The sequence below is a fragment of the Xyrauchen texanus genome, chromosome 4 (assembly GCF_025860055.1).
Source record: "Xyrauchen texanus isolate HMW12.3.18 chromosome 4, RBS_HiC_50CHRs, whole genome shotgun sequence".
Lineage (NCBI taxonomy): Eukaryota > Metazoa > Chordata > Actinopteri > Cypriniformes > Catostomidae > Xyrauchen > Xyrauchen texanus.
The window spans coordinates 12,298,610-12,314,938 of record NC_068279.1 but is presented as its reverse complement, the minus strand read 5'-3'; the positions used below and the strand labels follow the sequence as shown (position 1 = coordinate 12,314,938).

General features: G+C 36.3%; 2 protein-coding genes across 5 annotated transcripts in view; one reads left to right on the top strand and one right to left on the bottom strand.

Moving 5' to 3' along the window:
• Window positions 1-5,625, bottom strand: part of LOC127635707 (synaptic vesicle 2-related protein-like) — an 18,181-nt gene extending 12,556 nt beyond the window's left edge. The window contains exons 1-2 of the mRNA XM_052115931.1: window positions 5,458-5,625; window positions 1,100-1,260 (exon numbers count right to left, since the gene is read on the bottom strand). Coding sequence (XP_051971891.1) covers window positions 1,100-1,260; window positions 5,458-5,492 — 196 coding nt within the window. The 5' untranslated portion in view covers window positions 5,493-5,625. The remainder of the gene's footprint in view (window positions 1-1,099; window positions 1,261-5,457) is intronic.
• LOC127635714 (ubiquitin carboxyl-terminal hydrolase 30-like) lies at window positions 5,507-16,329 on the top strand. Of its 4 annotated transcripts, none has more exons than XM_052115944.1 (13): window positions 5,507-5,800; window positions 10,214-10,323; window positions 10,417-10,599; window positions 10,683-10,786; window positions 10,939-11,037; window positions 11,830-11,875; window positions 11,967-12,061; window positions 12,250-12,309; window positions 12,468-12,554; window positions 12,738-12,812; window positions 12,935-13,136; window positions 13,286-13,394; window positions 15,110-16,329. In XM_052115944.1, the coding sequence occupies exons 1-13, from the start codon at window positions 5,625-5,627 to the stop codon at window positions 15,345-15,347; spliced, it is 1,584 nt and encodes a 527-aa protein (XP_051971904.1). In that variant the 5' UTR covers window positions 5,507-5,624; the 3' UTR covers window positions 15,348-16,329. The 4 variants fall into 4 exon arrangements, with proteins under 4 accessions (XP_051971904.1, XP_051971921.1, XP_051971913.1 ...); XM_052115961.1 differs by lacking the exon at window positions 5,507-5,800 and adding an exon at window positions 9,239-9,382; XM_052115953.1 differs by lacking the exon at window positions 5,507-5,800 and adding an exon at window positions 9,239-9,382 and having other exon boundaries at window positions 12,935-13,148.

The window sequence follows — 16,329 nt, the reverse complement described above, 5'->3', positions numbered from 1 at the left end:
ATTAATGTGGGTACTTTTAATAATAGAAATCTGTAATTTGGATCTCACCCATGGTTTACTGAGTGTAGTTTTCTATTAGGTAATGGTAATTGCAATTTGAATTGAAAGGTCTCTCTGAAACCAGATTGACCCACACAGACAAAGTGTGTAGCTTTTCTCTACCAATTCTCTGCAATATGAATTTCTTATGTTTGGTAAATGTTTGAATGGATTTAATTATATTATTCATTGATGATTTTGAGTTTGATTTATTATTTTAATTGGATTGTTTGAATATATTACTATTACCTGGTAAAATATATTGTTACCTTTTTAAATTCATCTTGAAGGACTATTTTTTAGTATAGTTCTTATTAACTACAAATCTATGGTCAGAGTTGGCTTAATTAAGCTACTTCAGAAGAACCCCATTAGTTAAGTAAAAGGCTAAACAGCAAACAGAGAACCTATAACAGGACTTAACCAAGTAGAATTAAATGGGAAAACTAAGAGTAGGACCGAGAATCTGTAAAAACAGAACTTAATTGACTGGGGCTAAATGATGAGTCGAGAATCTATGATAGAACTTAGCCAAATAAGACTAAACGGGTAAAAACGAGAACCTATAAGGACTTAGTCTAAAACTTACTAATATCTGAAACTGATGAGTTTGTAGTTAAAGGACCTGCGTCCGGCCAGCACAGGACCCAAATAACATTGAAATAACAAATACAGTCTAGAAGAGAGAATTACTAGATTTTTTCATAAATGGAGTCAGATTAAATAAAGAAAACAATAAAAGATAAGATTAATAAAACATGGAACTCAAATCAAGTATTATTTATTGCGCACGATAAGACAGAACACGCAGGAGACCTTCATCCACACTGTTGGAAGCTGCCATTGGATCAATAGGTGGACCTCTTTACAAAGTGGCGACCCTGACGTGACGACGGGAAGGACTTTACGCTTGTTTTCAGAACATAAATAAAATAGTATTTAAAAGGATAAACTCATACTTTGTCAATCATGGTTGCAAAAAAAATGTATCCAAAGAATCAAGCAGTGCAAATAAACAGCTATCAATGATCAATAATACATTTTTCTTGAATAATCCTACCATCAGTGGGGTTAGCAAACTCCCGAGGCACTGGAGCACCATCGGCCAGGGAAACACTCTCCATATCCATCCACCCTCCCGCCGACTGCAAAGCTTCTTCCTTCCATCCACACTCATCCTCTGAGCGAGTGCTATCGCCTGTACGCCGGAATTTCACCACTCTGTCAGAAAGATAAACAGTCAGCAAACAATCAATAATAATCTAGTTCCAAATGATATGTTCTAAAACATTTAAACATTTTAACCAAACGTGAGTCATTTCGAACTCCAGTCCAACATCAACATACTCATAAATATAATTTGTTATAGTAACATTGATGTTAGTCCCCTCAATTGGCCCATTAAACAAACAGCAATCATATCATTTCACAATTCCTTGGGAGATAAAAAAAAAAAGAAAACATTTCACCAAACACACATCTGTATATGGAATACAATAGCACTTTGCAGGAAAGAAATTATAGGCTGTTGCCAGGGTGACAAGACAACTTCTTGTCTGTCTAGTCCCTGTTCTGGTGTTCTGGGAAGACATCAAGAGACAAAGAGGAAGAGAATGGTCTGTGTTTACAACACAGCTGTGTGAAGAGACATTAGAGTAATTTTTTAACCTGTGACTCACAACCAATGTATGACGCATTTTCTCAGACAACATTTAACAGATGCTCTAGCAGTAATCTGGGACTGTTATTGTTATTTCATCAGCATTAATAGGGAGATTGCATGGCCTTGATTTTATGCACCTGTTAGAACAATTTGAAGGGGGTATCCATGTACGTTTGACCATGTAGTGTATCTTTGCAGTTCTGAAGACAGATTGGATCAGGGAGCAGTATATAAGGGGAGCACACAGATATCCCACTGTTTAATTACTTTAATCACAGTGCTCACAGCAACAGTACAGGCTATAAAGTCTTCATGTGCAGTGAGGCAGTGTAATTAAACAGAAGCTTTCAACTGACCTCTCCCAGCTCAACAGATAAAAAAAGACTCAGGCAAGTTTCTACAGGAGCAATCAAAGAATACAAAACCAGGACAGTGTTATATCATCAATTATATTAATGACAGAGCAGACCTGAGCTCCTCAGTTAAACATTGCTGATGGCAAATGTAAAGATCATAAAAGCAAAGGGTGTTTGTGACATTAGTTTGCACTGTGTTCTCTCCATCGAGTAAGGAAATGAAACACACTTTGTATCAACAGGACAAGAGCCCTGCCATCAGGACTTCTGCACACCATCAGAAATCATGGCGACCAGGCTTACTGCAAAGTACCAGCTGCAGAGGAATAACATTAGCATGAGCAGACTTTTTCTGCAACATATGCAATCACTGACTTTTTTTTAATTGATACTAATAAATTGAAAATCCTGAACACTTTTAACCCTAACAGGTTTCACACTTGATATTTTGAAAGAGAGTTAGCGCTGTTTTCAACCCAGAGTTCTGAAGCCATGTTCCAGAGATGGGTTACCATTAGAAATAGATGATGGTGGTGTTAAAGGCTGATAACTGATTAATCGTCGATAGTTTTAAAAAATCAATTGATAGAATGTAAAAATAAAAAATGTCTAGTCTTTCATTGCTATGACGGGCACAGACACTACAATTATTATAAGATTATATAATATAAAGTCCAAAATTAATAAATTCCAGATGAAGTTTATTGTGCAACCAAAATTCCACTAATAACCTGAAAAACTAAGATGCAATGACATTTATATAAACACAAGCCTGAAATATGCTTAGTTATTTGGGTAAAATGTTTTTTAAAGAACTGAGACTTGGCTTTGTTACAATGCTTTATATTTACCAAATTAAGCTTTTTATGGCCCGATTAAGGATTTTGTATAAAAAGTATATAGATACAGTATATATATATATATATATATATATATATATATATATATATATATATATATATATATATATATATATATTCTCCAGATTTGTTTTCATTTTTATTAAGTTGAACACACGATGTGTGTGCTGACGAGGCATGAAACGTTTCAGTATAGTCGCATTTTTCTATGCATGCCATCGCATCAGTTTAGAATACTTGATTTATTTAATCGTGATAACTAAATATGCATTGACGTAAGGTTAAAAATTATGGATGAAAATTGTCAATGCTGAAAGATCCCAGGAGGAGTCAGTGATTGTTTTTATTTCACCTCTAGGATCCGCTGTTAGAGGCCCACTGTAAAATCGCTCTAACTGTAGAATTCTCTGGAGGAGGAAACAGGAGGAAGAGAAAAGAAATACAATCAGCAACTTTCAGTATAGGTTTTTGCAGATAACTGATATTTAATAATGCCACTAGGGATGACGCGATTATATGTTTTATTATGAACCATGATTAAATATATCATGGTTAATTTAACCATAAAATTTAGAATGCACATATAAAACCCTTGGAATATTTTATTTACATGTGGTGAAAATATTATATAAATAATATTTAAGTATATCATATTAAAGAGTTTTTCGTTGTAAGCCTATATGTGGAAATCTCCTTTGCTTGTGAAATCTCCTTTTGCTGGTGATTAGTACAGCTGTTACTATGTTTATGGACGGTGACCTTTCAATTCACATGAAAATGGGGCTACATATAAACTCCAAATTATAACAGAGAAATTCGATCTACCAGACTCGATCCACCAAAAAAGCGACTTAAATCGGCTGTTTGAGAGCATTTGAATGACTGAGGGTTACTAAAGATGACAGATGTAAAACATGCAGATAGAACTTATATAAAGGTACACATCCTACAAATGGGACATGATGTTCCAATAGTCATCCAACAACAATCTAGTGAGTTTAATATTTTTCGCTGTGGTGCTTTTAAAGGGATGAATTGAGAGATGCAACTTTTTGGAATGTTTAGGCGTGCTGACAGTGTGTGGTGTATTTGTTTGTAGTTACAATCAGCATGGTAAACTTTGAGAGGTATTGTCTTAAATCATCCTCATTATTTAAAGCTTTGCTGTGTACAAATTCACTGCATTAAACAATAAATGTCAATTTTAATAATTGTTAGGTAAAGCGTTAAGTAAATATTGGCCAGAACACTTTTTGGGTTAAACTTGTCATGCCTCCACCGGGCACTCCCTTGCCCCGTTCACTTTACCCAAGCTTCTAATCACCTGCACCTACACTTAGTTACCACCAGAATCAAGGAAAGCTCATATACCAGTCACAACATCACAGTCACTGTCTAGTCTGCCTTAGGAACACACACAGACCTCACTGCTCTTCCACAGCAGTACCCTTACTCTCCGTATGCTCATCATCTTCATCTTCATCAACATCATTGTGATACCTTCTTTAGTCATCTTCGTCTGTAAACCAATTGACTCAGTACACAAGTTAAGTTTGTCTACTATCATACTCACCAGTGTTTCAACCTTTCTCAATAAAGTTCCTGCATCTGGGTTCACCTTCCATCTGCGTGCGTTGCCATCCTAACAAAACTAACCCAGCAAGTTGGTTTATGCATTTTAACCCAGCAAGTAGGATCCAGTACATTTAACCCAACATGTCAGCTCATATTGACAACAGGCTTTTCTTTCAGCAAAATCTGGTAAAATCTAATAGAAAGCCTGTTGCTAGGGTGTTCTGGGTGGTCACTAGGGTGTTTCTAGGTGGTAGCTAGGCGGTTGCTAGGGTGTTCTGGGTGCTCGCTAGGGCGTTACTAAGTGGTTATTAGGGTATTGTTAAGTGACAGAAAGATAGATAGCCCAGGTATTAACAATGTGAAACATGGAACGAGATTACATAATTAGGCAAACAAAGGGTTAAAACAAATGGCTGAGTTAACCATTTTAATTGAGAGTCACAGATCTGATTGAACCTTTTCTGATAGGCCAATCCAATTAGTATTACGTAACACTCTGACTGCAAAGAGTCAAAGTAATCTGGGCAGGGACTGGGATCTGTGCGCAGAAGACAAATGTAACGTCAACATACAAATATAAAACCACAACCGCCGTGTTTTCCAGTTGACATCTACTATGCGTAAGCTGAGAACAAGGAAAACAGTAAATATGAATGGCTGTGCAGTTCTATCCAATGTAGCGTTGTTGTTGTCAACTGAAAGCTGACGGTTTAATCTACCTGAGCTGTTTACCAAACAGAGCACCTCTCCCAATCCATATACAAGTGTGCATCTCCTCAAAGAATGCCGTTCATGCAATCATTATGCAATCATTCTTTTTCAATAAACTGGTTAAATATCGATGTCATATTTTCTTATTGGCATCGGAGTCGCAGCTGCGGCTCTGCAGATCACTAGAAAAGGCAAATGGTCGATAGCTTGGGTTGCATACGGCTGAAAGAAAAAGGATGAAATGCACACTCACGGGAGCTGTCTTAACTGAAACAAATCATCGTCCATTCTCGGTCTGTTGGTCGGGTTCCCCGTGTCTTTGTGTCATTGCTGTTACGTTGCTGTGGGGTCGAGCGCTGATTTCAGCACCACGGGTGTGAAAACAGAGAAGAGCTCAGATGGGGGCGGTGTTGTGTTGGCATGATTTCTGCTTCTCCTGTCCTGTCGCTGGTGGCGTTGCTCGGTCGTGCTGCTGGATCTCTGCAAAGACTGGGACACCTACGCAATACCAAAGTAGTCTATGAGGGAACTGTGATAGGAATAGGTGATGTATCTCTTGTGGCGATGTGGAATCAAGGAAATTTTATGACATTCGGGTAACTTTTTTGCTTTCACATTTTTTTTTCATTAGGCTACCTTTAGAGAGAAATGAAATCAACAAATACGCAGAAGAAACTACTTTAGTACTAGCCTACTAAACGTATTATGTGTTGTCGCTTGGAAGCTAAGTTAATGTTAATTTTATAAACGATTAATACAAATATACATTAAACTATAATGTGTATGACAAAGTGAAAATCAAATCCTACAAATGCAGTGAGAATACTAACAAATATGTTTAAAGTGTGAGAAGGATCTTTAAAATGGATATGATTGAGTTACGTTTTTGTAAAAAAAATATATATATATATATTATTATTATTATGGTTTGTGATGTCTTCTTATAAATTTAAAATACTGGAGCCAACCTAATTATAAAAAATTAAATGGATGAATTCCATTGTTCCAAGGGCGTTACTAGGTGGTTGCTAGGGTGTTGCTATGAGATATCCGACCTCATATTGCCAGAGCACACCTCTCTGGCTGAAAGCTAATTATACTAATTAAATAAACAGTTCAATGTCACGTAAGCCTTTAAGTTCAAGTGTCATTCTGAGTGCACAGTATTTAACACCCTGCACACACTTCTATCCCTCTAACCCACCACAATACATATACATATAGCATTTAAAATAGAGGGAAGTCATATGGGATGCATTCTCTGTTCATATATTATCTTGAAAGTCCTCTTCACCCCTTGCACAATGTTGAGAATGAACGTTGTTCCTTCAAACGCTTACATTAAATTGAATTAAAATATTAAATATAAAGTAAACTGGGAAAACAGTTGGGCCTTATTTTTCTCATTACTCTAAATGTGACACAATACAACTTTTTGTTATTAGAAAATATAATAATTTTGTTCTATTTTTATAATTACTACTACTGCTGCTGCTGCTACTACTACTTCTATTTACCTTTAAAGTAAACCAGCTCTGAAATAGTGTTAAACAGAGTCACATTTAAACTAATACAACAGGCTGGAAAAACAGACATTTATTCACTTTAATATTTTATTTATTTCGTATATCGGCCTATACGAAATAGATATTAAAATTTATGAATGTCTATTTTCCCAGCCAGTTGTATTAGTAGCTACTTATTTATGCCCCTTATTCATTTTAGATACATTTATTGCATATTGTTATTTACATAAGCTAAATAGCCTATATCATTAATGAAATCTTGTTTTATAACGTAGTATTGTATTTCAATTGGGATATCATTTATTGATGCTGACATTTAGGCTACGTGAGCAAACAAGGTTTGAACATCAACCAACATGATCAAACTGAAATGACCGGCTTTTTAACACTTCTGTGTATAGCCTAAATATGAAGGTTGCTTATTGGATCAATACAAGTACAAATATTATGCGACTACACATTACTTTACGGAGAGCTTACGACCTTACGTCCTATCCAATTTAAAGGTGCAACGCTCAAATATTTAGTAGTGCGTAAATTGTGACTTAGTGCCCATTTACGCCTCAACTAGGCTAAGTTGTAATTACGAGCAACCGGCCCCCAGACATATCTTTGACTAGAGGTCGGTGTTCTTCAAACGTTGGCGCTAGAAAGCGCTTGGCGCACGTGCACGTTATCGTGAGCGCGCCTGGAGAGTCTGTTGACAATGCTGCAGAGAAACAGCCGCGTCGAGTGAGAGATGCTGTAAAATGGGTTAATTTACTTAATTTCTTTAAGTAAATTAACCCATTTATTAGGCAAGCTGTCCGTGCTCTATTCTCATGATTGAATTTTTTTCTGTTTGTGTTTAGCGATTGTGAATGTTATTTATGTATCAAATACATTAATAAATTGATGTGTAGTCCAATGTTAATTGTTCATTATAAACTTTTGGTGTGATGGTTATTTAAGTATTAAGTTTTCAAGTATGATAATTATTCTTATTACTATTTATAATAATACATTTTTATTATTATTTTCACAAAATTGATGTCTAAATTCCTCTAAAATGCTTTTTAATGACACATCAGTCAAAGTCTTTAATGTTCTCCAAATTCAGTCAGGTGTCTAAACTCTTCCCTAAAAAGCATTTTGGACTGATGTAAACAGCTACAGAGATACAGCAGGGTCACCAAACTTTATGCAGTACGAAGGAAGTATGAAGGAGCTCAATGGCAGACTGATGTATATGAAATTGACATTAAAGGTTACTCAAATGAGATCACTGTATAAATCGTTGAAACTTTATACAGTTCACAATAATGTGAATTTTTCACTTTATTAAAGGAAAAAATGAAGGCAGATTATTTATTTAAATTTAATTATCAAATAAAATTTGAGTTTAAATAAATAAATAATGAATATATATGTACCTAATCAAACACACACACACACACACACACACACCACCGACTTTATTCGGTACACCATCTGTTAATCATGTGATTATCTAATCAGCCTAATCCTGTGGCAGCAGTGTAATGTATAAAAACTTGCAGACATGGGTCAGGAGCTTCAGTCAATGCTCACAAGTGAATTTGAACAACATTAAAAACAGTGTGTGTTAAATAAAGGGTGTAACAGAATTCAACACTAATGTTGCCTTGTCGGATTTGGTGACCCTGCTGTATCTTTGTAGATATTTACATCACACCAAAATCCTAAAACAGAAGAGTTTAGACATTACCAGAATTAATTTGGAGACATTAAAGACTTTAACATTAACAAACTTTTTAGAGATAAATCAGTGGAATTTAGACATCAAATTTGTGAAAAAAATAAGTATTATTATAAATAATAGTAATAATAATACAGATATTAATAGTTATTATACTTTTATAAATATACAACCTTTGATGAACATCGACCTCTAGTCGCAGATTTCGGCACAACACCTGTTCAAGCCGGACAAAATTTCTAACAATCATACACTGCACAGCAAAAGAAGTGTTTTTTTTATTTTTTTTATTGAATTTTAAGAATTACAATTTCAGTCAGGGTACAATGAATAAACTAAATAAACCAAACATAAAAAGACAAACAAAGCAGTGACAAACTTAAAAGTTAAACAAAAATGTGAAAATGCTTACATATAGATACGCACTTTGCAGCTTTCTTATTTTTCAAACCCAGTATTGTTTTTAGGTATTGTTGAATTTCTGCTCTCAAAATTAAAAACAAAGGCTTGTTTCCTCCACATTTACATTTATGAATACTAAATTTAGCTAACAGAAGAAGCAGATTAATTAAGTAGTATTCCTTATGACAAGATTGGTCATAAAGGAAAAAACCAAATAACACATTTTTAAAGCAGAGTTGAAAGCTGGGCATGATATGAGCCTTAATAAAGGAGCAGAAATCTGACCAAAAACAAACTGAATGAGGACAACTCCAAAATAAATGATAAGACGTTTACAGCAAAAGAAGTGTCAGTGCCTGTCATCATTTCTGATCACGTCATTGAGGCTCGTCCTCCTCCGATCAAAGTCCGTTGGACAACAATGGGCAATGTTTAGTTCCGCACAACCAGTCGATATGAAATATGCCTTGGTGCAAACAGGGAACTACAGTCAAGCTTGTCCGAGAGTTTCTACGCACCGGATCCGCTGCAAGGTTCGACTTTTTTGGGAACTTGTATCATGATAGCTGTCTATTGCATCTGTGTAGCTCAGCTGGATGTAGGAAAGGACTGTAAACATGGAGCAAGCTGTTGCATTGAAGGCCAGCACACATTCGTTTTGATAACAGACCAGTATTTTGGTCAGTCTGTTGTTTGACATTCATTTATCATCATAGATGGAAGAACTAGCGATACTATATTTAATTTAGGTCTTCAGTTGGCTTTTAGCCGTTTTAGTCCCTGCGAACTTAGTCCCAGTTTGTTGTTTTTTTCATAGCATGAAACAACAACGTATTTTGAATTACGACATTTGAACGACATTTTGAACCGAATAAATAGGGTGTTCACAAGTTTCAAGCTTATTTAACTCTCACTTATGAGTATCTTAACGATTCAATAGGATTCTTTCCAACATGCAGCATGAATTTTATGTGAACCAGTCCTGGAGTTGTGGTTTTGTATTTGTTGACTTAAGTGTGTGTTAAGTATAATAATGGCTTGTGTGGGTTTGTTAGAGACCAAGGCTTAAAGTAAACACAGCTGTCAAGGTCAGTACTAGTCTGCCACAGGTGTCCCTCTGACTAGTGTGTCACAAGCATGCACAGATACACAGTGTGTATCTGTGCATGCTTGTGACCATTTAATGTGCTGTGATGTTAAATTAATGTACTTTTAAGCTTTGTCACTCACTACATTTTGCTTCACTTGTCTGTGATGTTTAGAACTGGCAGTATATTTACTCGAGTTTGCTAAAAACAACAGATTGTACTGGTAAGTTTGACACAAAGTTATATCATTAACCCTAACTTTTCTTTCTATTTCAGGAACAAGATGAGTAAACACTGGAGTGTGATTGGTGGAGTAGCTGCTGCAATGGCGGCTGGAGTGTATGTTTTATGGGGGCCAATTTCAGACAAGAAGAAGAAGAGAAAAGGTGATTTTTTTTTGTTTTGTTTGTTTTGCTGTGATTTCAGGTGATCTATAAACCAAACAATCTTTGCAAGAACTTTACTTTTTAATCTATCAGGTATGGTTCCTGGTCTGCTTAATCTGGGGAACACATGTTTTATGAACTCACTACTCCAGGGCCTTGCAGCTTGCCCTTCCTTTATCAGATGGCTTGAAGACTTCACTAGTGAAAGCAGCATCCATCCAGAGAGAACGGAGAGAGACACTCAGCTGTCCAGATCTTTGATGCAGTTAATTAAAGGTTATCTCTCTTTCTTTCAATAATAACACTTACAATCACAAGCAATATGAATGCAGATTAAGAAAAGTTTGTCCATTCCACAGCTCTGTCAAGTCCAGATCATGGAGAATATGATGTTTTAGATGCGGGATGCCTGTTAGAAGCTCTTGGACTTTACAGATGGCACATCAGCTCATTTGAGGAACAGGTAGGGTATTTCCATATGCAAAGCAGTTGCATCTCTTGTGGATTTTTTAAAATTGGAATAATCTATAATGATTTTACCAATTTAGCTATAATTGTCGATTTTGATTCCGATAGCATATGTATCATTCAACATTTCATGGCTTATCTCTTCAGGATGCTCATGAACTCTTTCATGTTCTCACATCCTCACTGGAAGAAGAAAGGGAACGGCAACCCAGAGTCACTCACTTATTTGACATGCACACACTGGAGGTAAACGAGAGCAGTTGGCATTCAAGGGATAGTTCACCCAAAAATGTAAATTCTATCATTATTTACTCACTCTCAGGCATCCCAGATGTGTATTACTTTCTTTTTTTAAGCAGAACAGAAAAAAAGAAGCATATTTCAGCTCAGTTGGTCAATATGTGCAAGTGAATGGTGGCTAGATCTTTGAAGCTCCAAAAAGCATATAAAGGCAGCATGAAAGTAATCCATAGGAATCCAGTGGTTAAATCCATATCTTCAGAAGTGATATATGATAGGTATGGGTGAGATGAGAAGCTGATCAATATTTAAGTCCTTATGATAAATCTCCACTTTCAAATTTTTCTTTAGTTTTCTGGCAATTCACATTCTTCATGCATATCACCATCTACAGTACTTGTCAGGGCTAGTCATAGATGTACATTTATAGTAAAAAAGGACCTACAGTATTTATTGATCTGTTTCTCACCCGCACCTATCATATCGCTTCTGAAGACGTAGATTTAATCACTGGAGTCTTATAAATTACTTTTATGCTGCATTTATATACTTTTTGTAGCTTCAAAGTTCTGGCCACCATTCACTTGCATTGTATGGATCTACAGAGCTGAAATTTTCTTCAAAAAATTTGTGTTCTGCTGAAAAAAGAAAGTAATACCCATCTGAGATGGCATTAGGGTGGGAAGATTCTCTCATCATTTACATTTTTGGGTGAACTATCCCTTTAATGCAATATTAGGACACAGGAAAAGAGTACTGGTATATACATCTTTACATCCCTCCTGTTAAAACTTTCAGAAATCTGTGGAGTCAATTGAAAAAAACATAAGCTGCAGAAGTGGAGGTAAATTAAGATTTTCTTCTTCAGAAAAAAAGGCATTTAGATTGTATGATTATTGGCTGAACTTAGTTAATTTTTCCTCTTTCATCTCCAGGTCCGTCACATCCTATTCCGAGTTTATGGAGGACTCGGCACCCTTTTCATGGGCGGTTAACAAGTTACATGTCTTGCAAGCGCTGTGAACAGCAGGTAAACAAAATAAATTAAGTTTATTAATATTAGTTTATTTAAATGACATTTTAAATAAACATCTGGAGGTTTAAATAAGCATTTCATGTATTAGTTGGATTGAAACTCCTACTTCTTGTTGAAACAATACATTTGTTGTTAATGTTCTAATAGCGCTGTCCTCATAAATATGCCATTCTTGATTTCAGAATCCAGTGCACTATGATTCTTTTGACAGTCTGTCTCTTTCAATCCCTTCAATTCAGTGGGTAAGTAAATTTGGTCTTATTATTTTGTTACACACGGTTGCAAACTTCCAATCATTTGTGATGAAAATATGAACATTTGCCAAGCAAGTTATTAGACATTTAGAGACTTTGAGTGCTGTTTAGTTGGCATCACTAGCGTTTTGATAATCTTCCTTTAGGGCCGACCTGTTACTCTTGACCAGTGTCTTCAGCATTTCATTTCCTCTGAAACCATCAAAGAGGTGGAATGTGAAAACTGTACCAAGGTATGATGTTAGGTAAACTTTGAAAGGCTATGATTAACTCATGGTTTTAAAACAGTTTTATTATAATTGTGAAATGTTCAGAGATGTTACTTTAGTATCACTGCTTTTCCATGCCAGTTCCAGTAAAGCTGACATTCAGGTAGGTATAATTCTTTAATTTTTCAACTGTCTTTCCCTTGAAAGCAACAGGCTGGAGCGCTTGTGAATGGACAACAGAGTCAGAGGACAACATTTGTTAAGCAGCTGAAACTTGGAAAGGTAGATATAACTGCAATTCTCTTTCAGACAACAACCATTTCCAAACTTTGACAGTTAAACTGTAGCAGAGTGAGCACTCTTAAATATCCCATGTCTGTTTATGTGTTTCTTTTTGCATTTAGTTGCCCCAGTGCCTCTGCATACATTTGCAGAGACTGACGTGGTCTAAAGAAGGCACTCCTATAAAGAGACAAGAGCATGTTCAGTTTACAGAGTATTTGTCTATGGATCGATACAAACATTGTACTGCTGGGCAAAACCTGCAGAGGACCAGCAGAACAAATAAGCTTGAAACTGAAGTCAAACCTGTTGCCAATGGTGTTGGTAGGAGAAGCTGTAAATTCTTTTGCATTGTTTTACATTTTTATCTGTTGTCTACATTAATATAGATTTACCCACATATCTATTAACCTTCAAATAACCTTGTGACAGTTTCTTTATTTTTGCATGTCTAATTGCATCTTCATTTGTAGATCCAGAACACTGTAAAAACAACAAGACACTGTCCAATGGAACCCTTTCCTCTGTCTTTCTACATTCACCAGGACTGAGCTCACAGCTTAACCTCACTTATAACTACAGGTAGATTATATTAATGCAAGGAATATAGCGGAAAATAATTTTAAAATTGCTTCTATAAAATATAGCAATTAAAGTAAGGTGCTTACAATATAAGGGAATTCGTCCAGTCTGTAAACACAAACATTTTAAAGAAGGCATAAACATTATAAGATTTAAGTGTGATAAAGTTGCTCACTATTATTATCTGTACAAAGTTATATACAGTTCTGAGATTACAAGGTTTTGTTGTCATTTAACTGTATACAGATAAGGTTATTAAGTGATTCTATGACATTAAAATCATGTTATGTTTAATGTTTATATAATGTTTATGTCTTGTGGCTATACACTCACCTAAAGGATTATTAGGAACACCTGTTCAATTTCTCATTAATGCAATTATCTAATCAACCAATCACATGGCAGTTGCTTCAATGCATTTAGGGGTGTGGTCCTGGTCAAGACAATCTCCTGAACTCCACACTGAATGTCAGAATGGGAAAGAAATGTGATTTAAGCAATTTTGAGGGTGGCATGGTTGTTGGTGCCAGACGGGCCGGTCTGAGTATTTCACAATCTGCTCAGTTACTGGGATTTTCACACACAACCATTTCTAGGGTTTACAAAGAATGGTGTGAAAAGGGAAAAACATCCAGTATGCGGCAGTCATGTGGGCGAAAATGCCTTGTTGATGCTAGAGGTCAGAGGAGAATGGGCCGACTGATTCAAGCTGATAGAAGAGCAACTTTGCCTGAAATAACCACTCGTTACAACCGAGGTATGCAGCAAAGTATTTGTGAAGCCACAACACGCACAACCTTGAGGCGGATGGGCTACAACAGCAGAAGACCCCACCGGGTACCACTCATCTCCACTACAAATAGGAAAAAGAGGCTACAATTTGCAAGAGCTCACCAAAATTGGACAGTTGAAGACTGGAAAAAGGTTGCCTGGTCTGATGAGTCTCGATTTCTGTTGAGACATTCAGATGGTAGAGTCAGAATTTGGCGTAAACAGAATGAGAACATGGATCCATCCTCTGATGGCTACTTCCAGCAGGATAATGCACCATGTCACAAAGCTCGAATAATTTCAAATTGGTTTCTTGAACATGACAATGAGTTCACTGTACTAAAATGGCCCCCACAGTCACCAGATCTCAACCCAATAGAGCATCTTTGGGATGTGGTGGAACGGGAGCTTCGTGCCCTGGATGTGCATCCTACAAATCTCCATCAACTGCAAGATGCTTTCCTATCAATATGGGCCAACATTTCTAAAGAATGCTTTCAGCACCTTGTTGAATCAATGCCACGTAGAATTAAGGCAGTTCTGTAGGTGAAAGGGGGTCAAACACAGTATTAGTATGGTGTTCCTAATAATCCTTTAGGTGAGTGTATAGCTTCTGAAGATATTGATTAACCACTGGAGTCTTATGGATTACTTCTATGTTTCCTTTATCTGATTTTTGGAGCTACAAAGGTCTGATCACCATTCACTTGCATTGTATGGTCCTACAGAGCTGAGATATTCTTCTAAAATCTTTGTGTTCTGCTGAAGAAAGTCATACACATCTGGGATGGCATGAGGGTGTTAATGATGAGTTTTGGGTGAACTATCCCTTTAAGGATTTTAATGCTTCAACGTATATTTTTAGCTTTAAGGATGAAAGGGAGATGTGACCTATTTGAACTTTGTTTCCATGTTAACAAAATAACTTTCTCTCCTGACTCCAGCGCTTCAGAGTACCTGTTTCGGTTAATGGCTGTGCTGGTTCACCACGGTGATATGCACTCGGGACATTTTATCACTTACCGTCGTTGCCCTTCTGCCCACCATGGAACCTCTCCATTCAGCTCCCAGTGGCTCTGGGTGTCAGATGATTCTGTGAGGAAAGCAAGTCTGCAGGAGGCCCTCTCCTCCAGTGCATATCTGCTCTTTTACGAGCGAGTGCAAAGGCCTAGTCTGAGGTAAAGGATTTGCATCTCTGCTGGGTTAGTTATCCTTAGTTATTCTACAATAGCATTGTGTGTCATCCAATGCTAGAGTGTTAACCCTCGCTCCTCTCCATTCCAGGCCGAATTTCTATGGCCGAGTGCAATCATGCATCCCTGTGCATGCAGTTTTGCGTGTGTTTCATGCATGTTACTGCTCTCTCTCTGTGAGAAAGAGAGTAAAGATGAGGTTTCTTCTGCTCGTATTTGCCACCTTAATCTTGATTAAATCTATGGCTTTTTTTTATTATTTTTTTTTTTTACTTGTTTTGCTATTTGTAGCAGGTGCACAGTCAGAATTTTTCTCTAACAGTGACATGGTGTTCGCATGGAGGTATAATCCTGGTATTGATGTCCTGGTATTGAGCATGATGTCATGATTTGCTATGACGCAGGACATTTTGATTCTCATACAGTTTTAAAGTTTTTAACATATAACGATCAGTCTTTGATTATTAATTATCCATTATAATAAAATTATTTTTACATATGTCCCTCAACAATTATCACATGTAACATTTAGAATCTACTACACTGTTTTTGCAACACATTTGTACGGTAATTAAGAGAAAACATAAAATCACAAGATGTTTCCTCGTCAGATTGGTCTAAATGTGTAGACCATGTGTCCTCATGGAAATGTTGCAGTTTTTTGTTTGTTTGACATACCTGTGTCCTTGCAGGAATATAGGAATGCAAGTGTAATTTACACCCTTTTGTGCAGATGTTGCTAGTTTGCATTCTTCTAAAGACCCAGATGAATTACCAGTTTGATTTTATGCTGACAATTTTTCCTGTATGTCATTTCATGTGTTATTCTGTAAATTTAATGTGTTAAATGTTCATTGTTCATGCCGCTATTTGCACTACAGTATATTTTTATGATATTAGTGTGTATGATTGTATGGATGAATGTTTTTCATGTGTAAATTAAAGTAAATAAAATCTGCAATGGTAATATT

Excerpts from the sequence above, each read along its gene's own strand:
- LOC127635714 (XM_052115944.1), top strand. The coding sequence starts at position 5,625 with ATGATTTCTGCTTCTCCTGTCCTGTCGCTGGTGGCGTTGCTCGGTCGT. Across the intron at positions 5,801-10,213 it reads GGAAATTTTATGACATTCGG|GAACAAGATGAGTAAACACT; the intron begins GTAACTTTTTTG and ends TTTCTATTTCAG. Across the intron at positions 11,038-11,829 it reads TTGACATGCACACACTGGAG|AAATCTGTGGAGTCAATTGA; the intron begins GTAAACGAGAGC and ends TAAAACTTTCAG.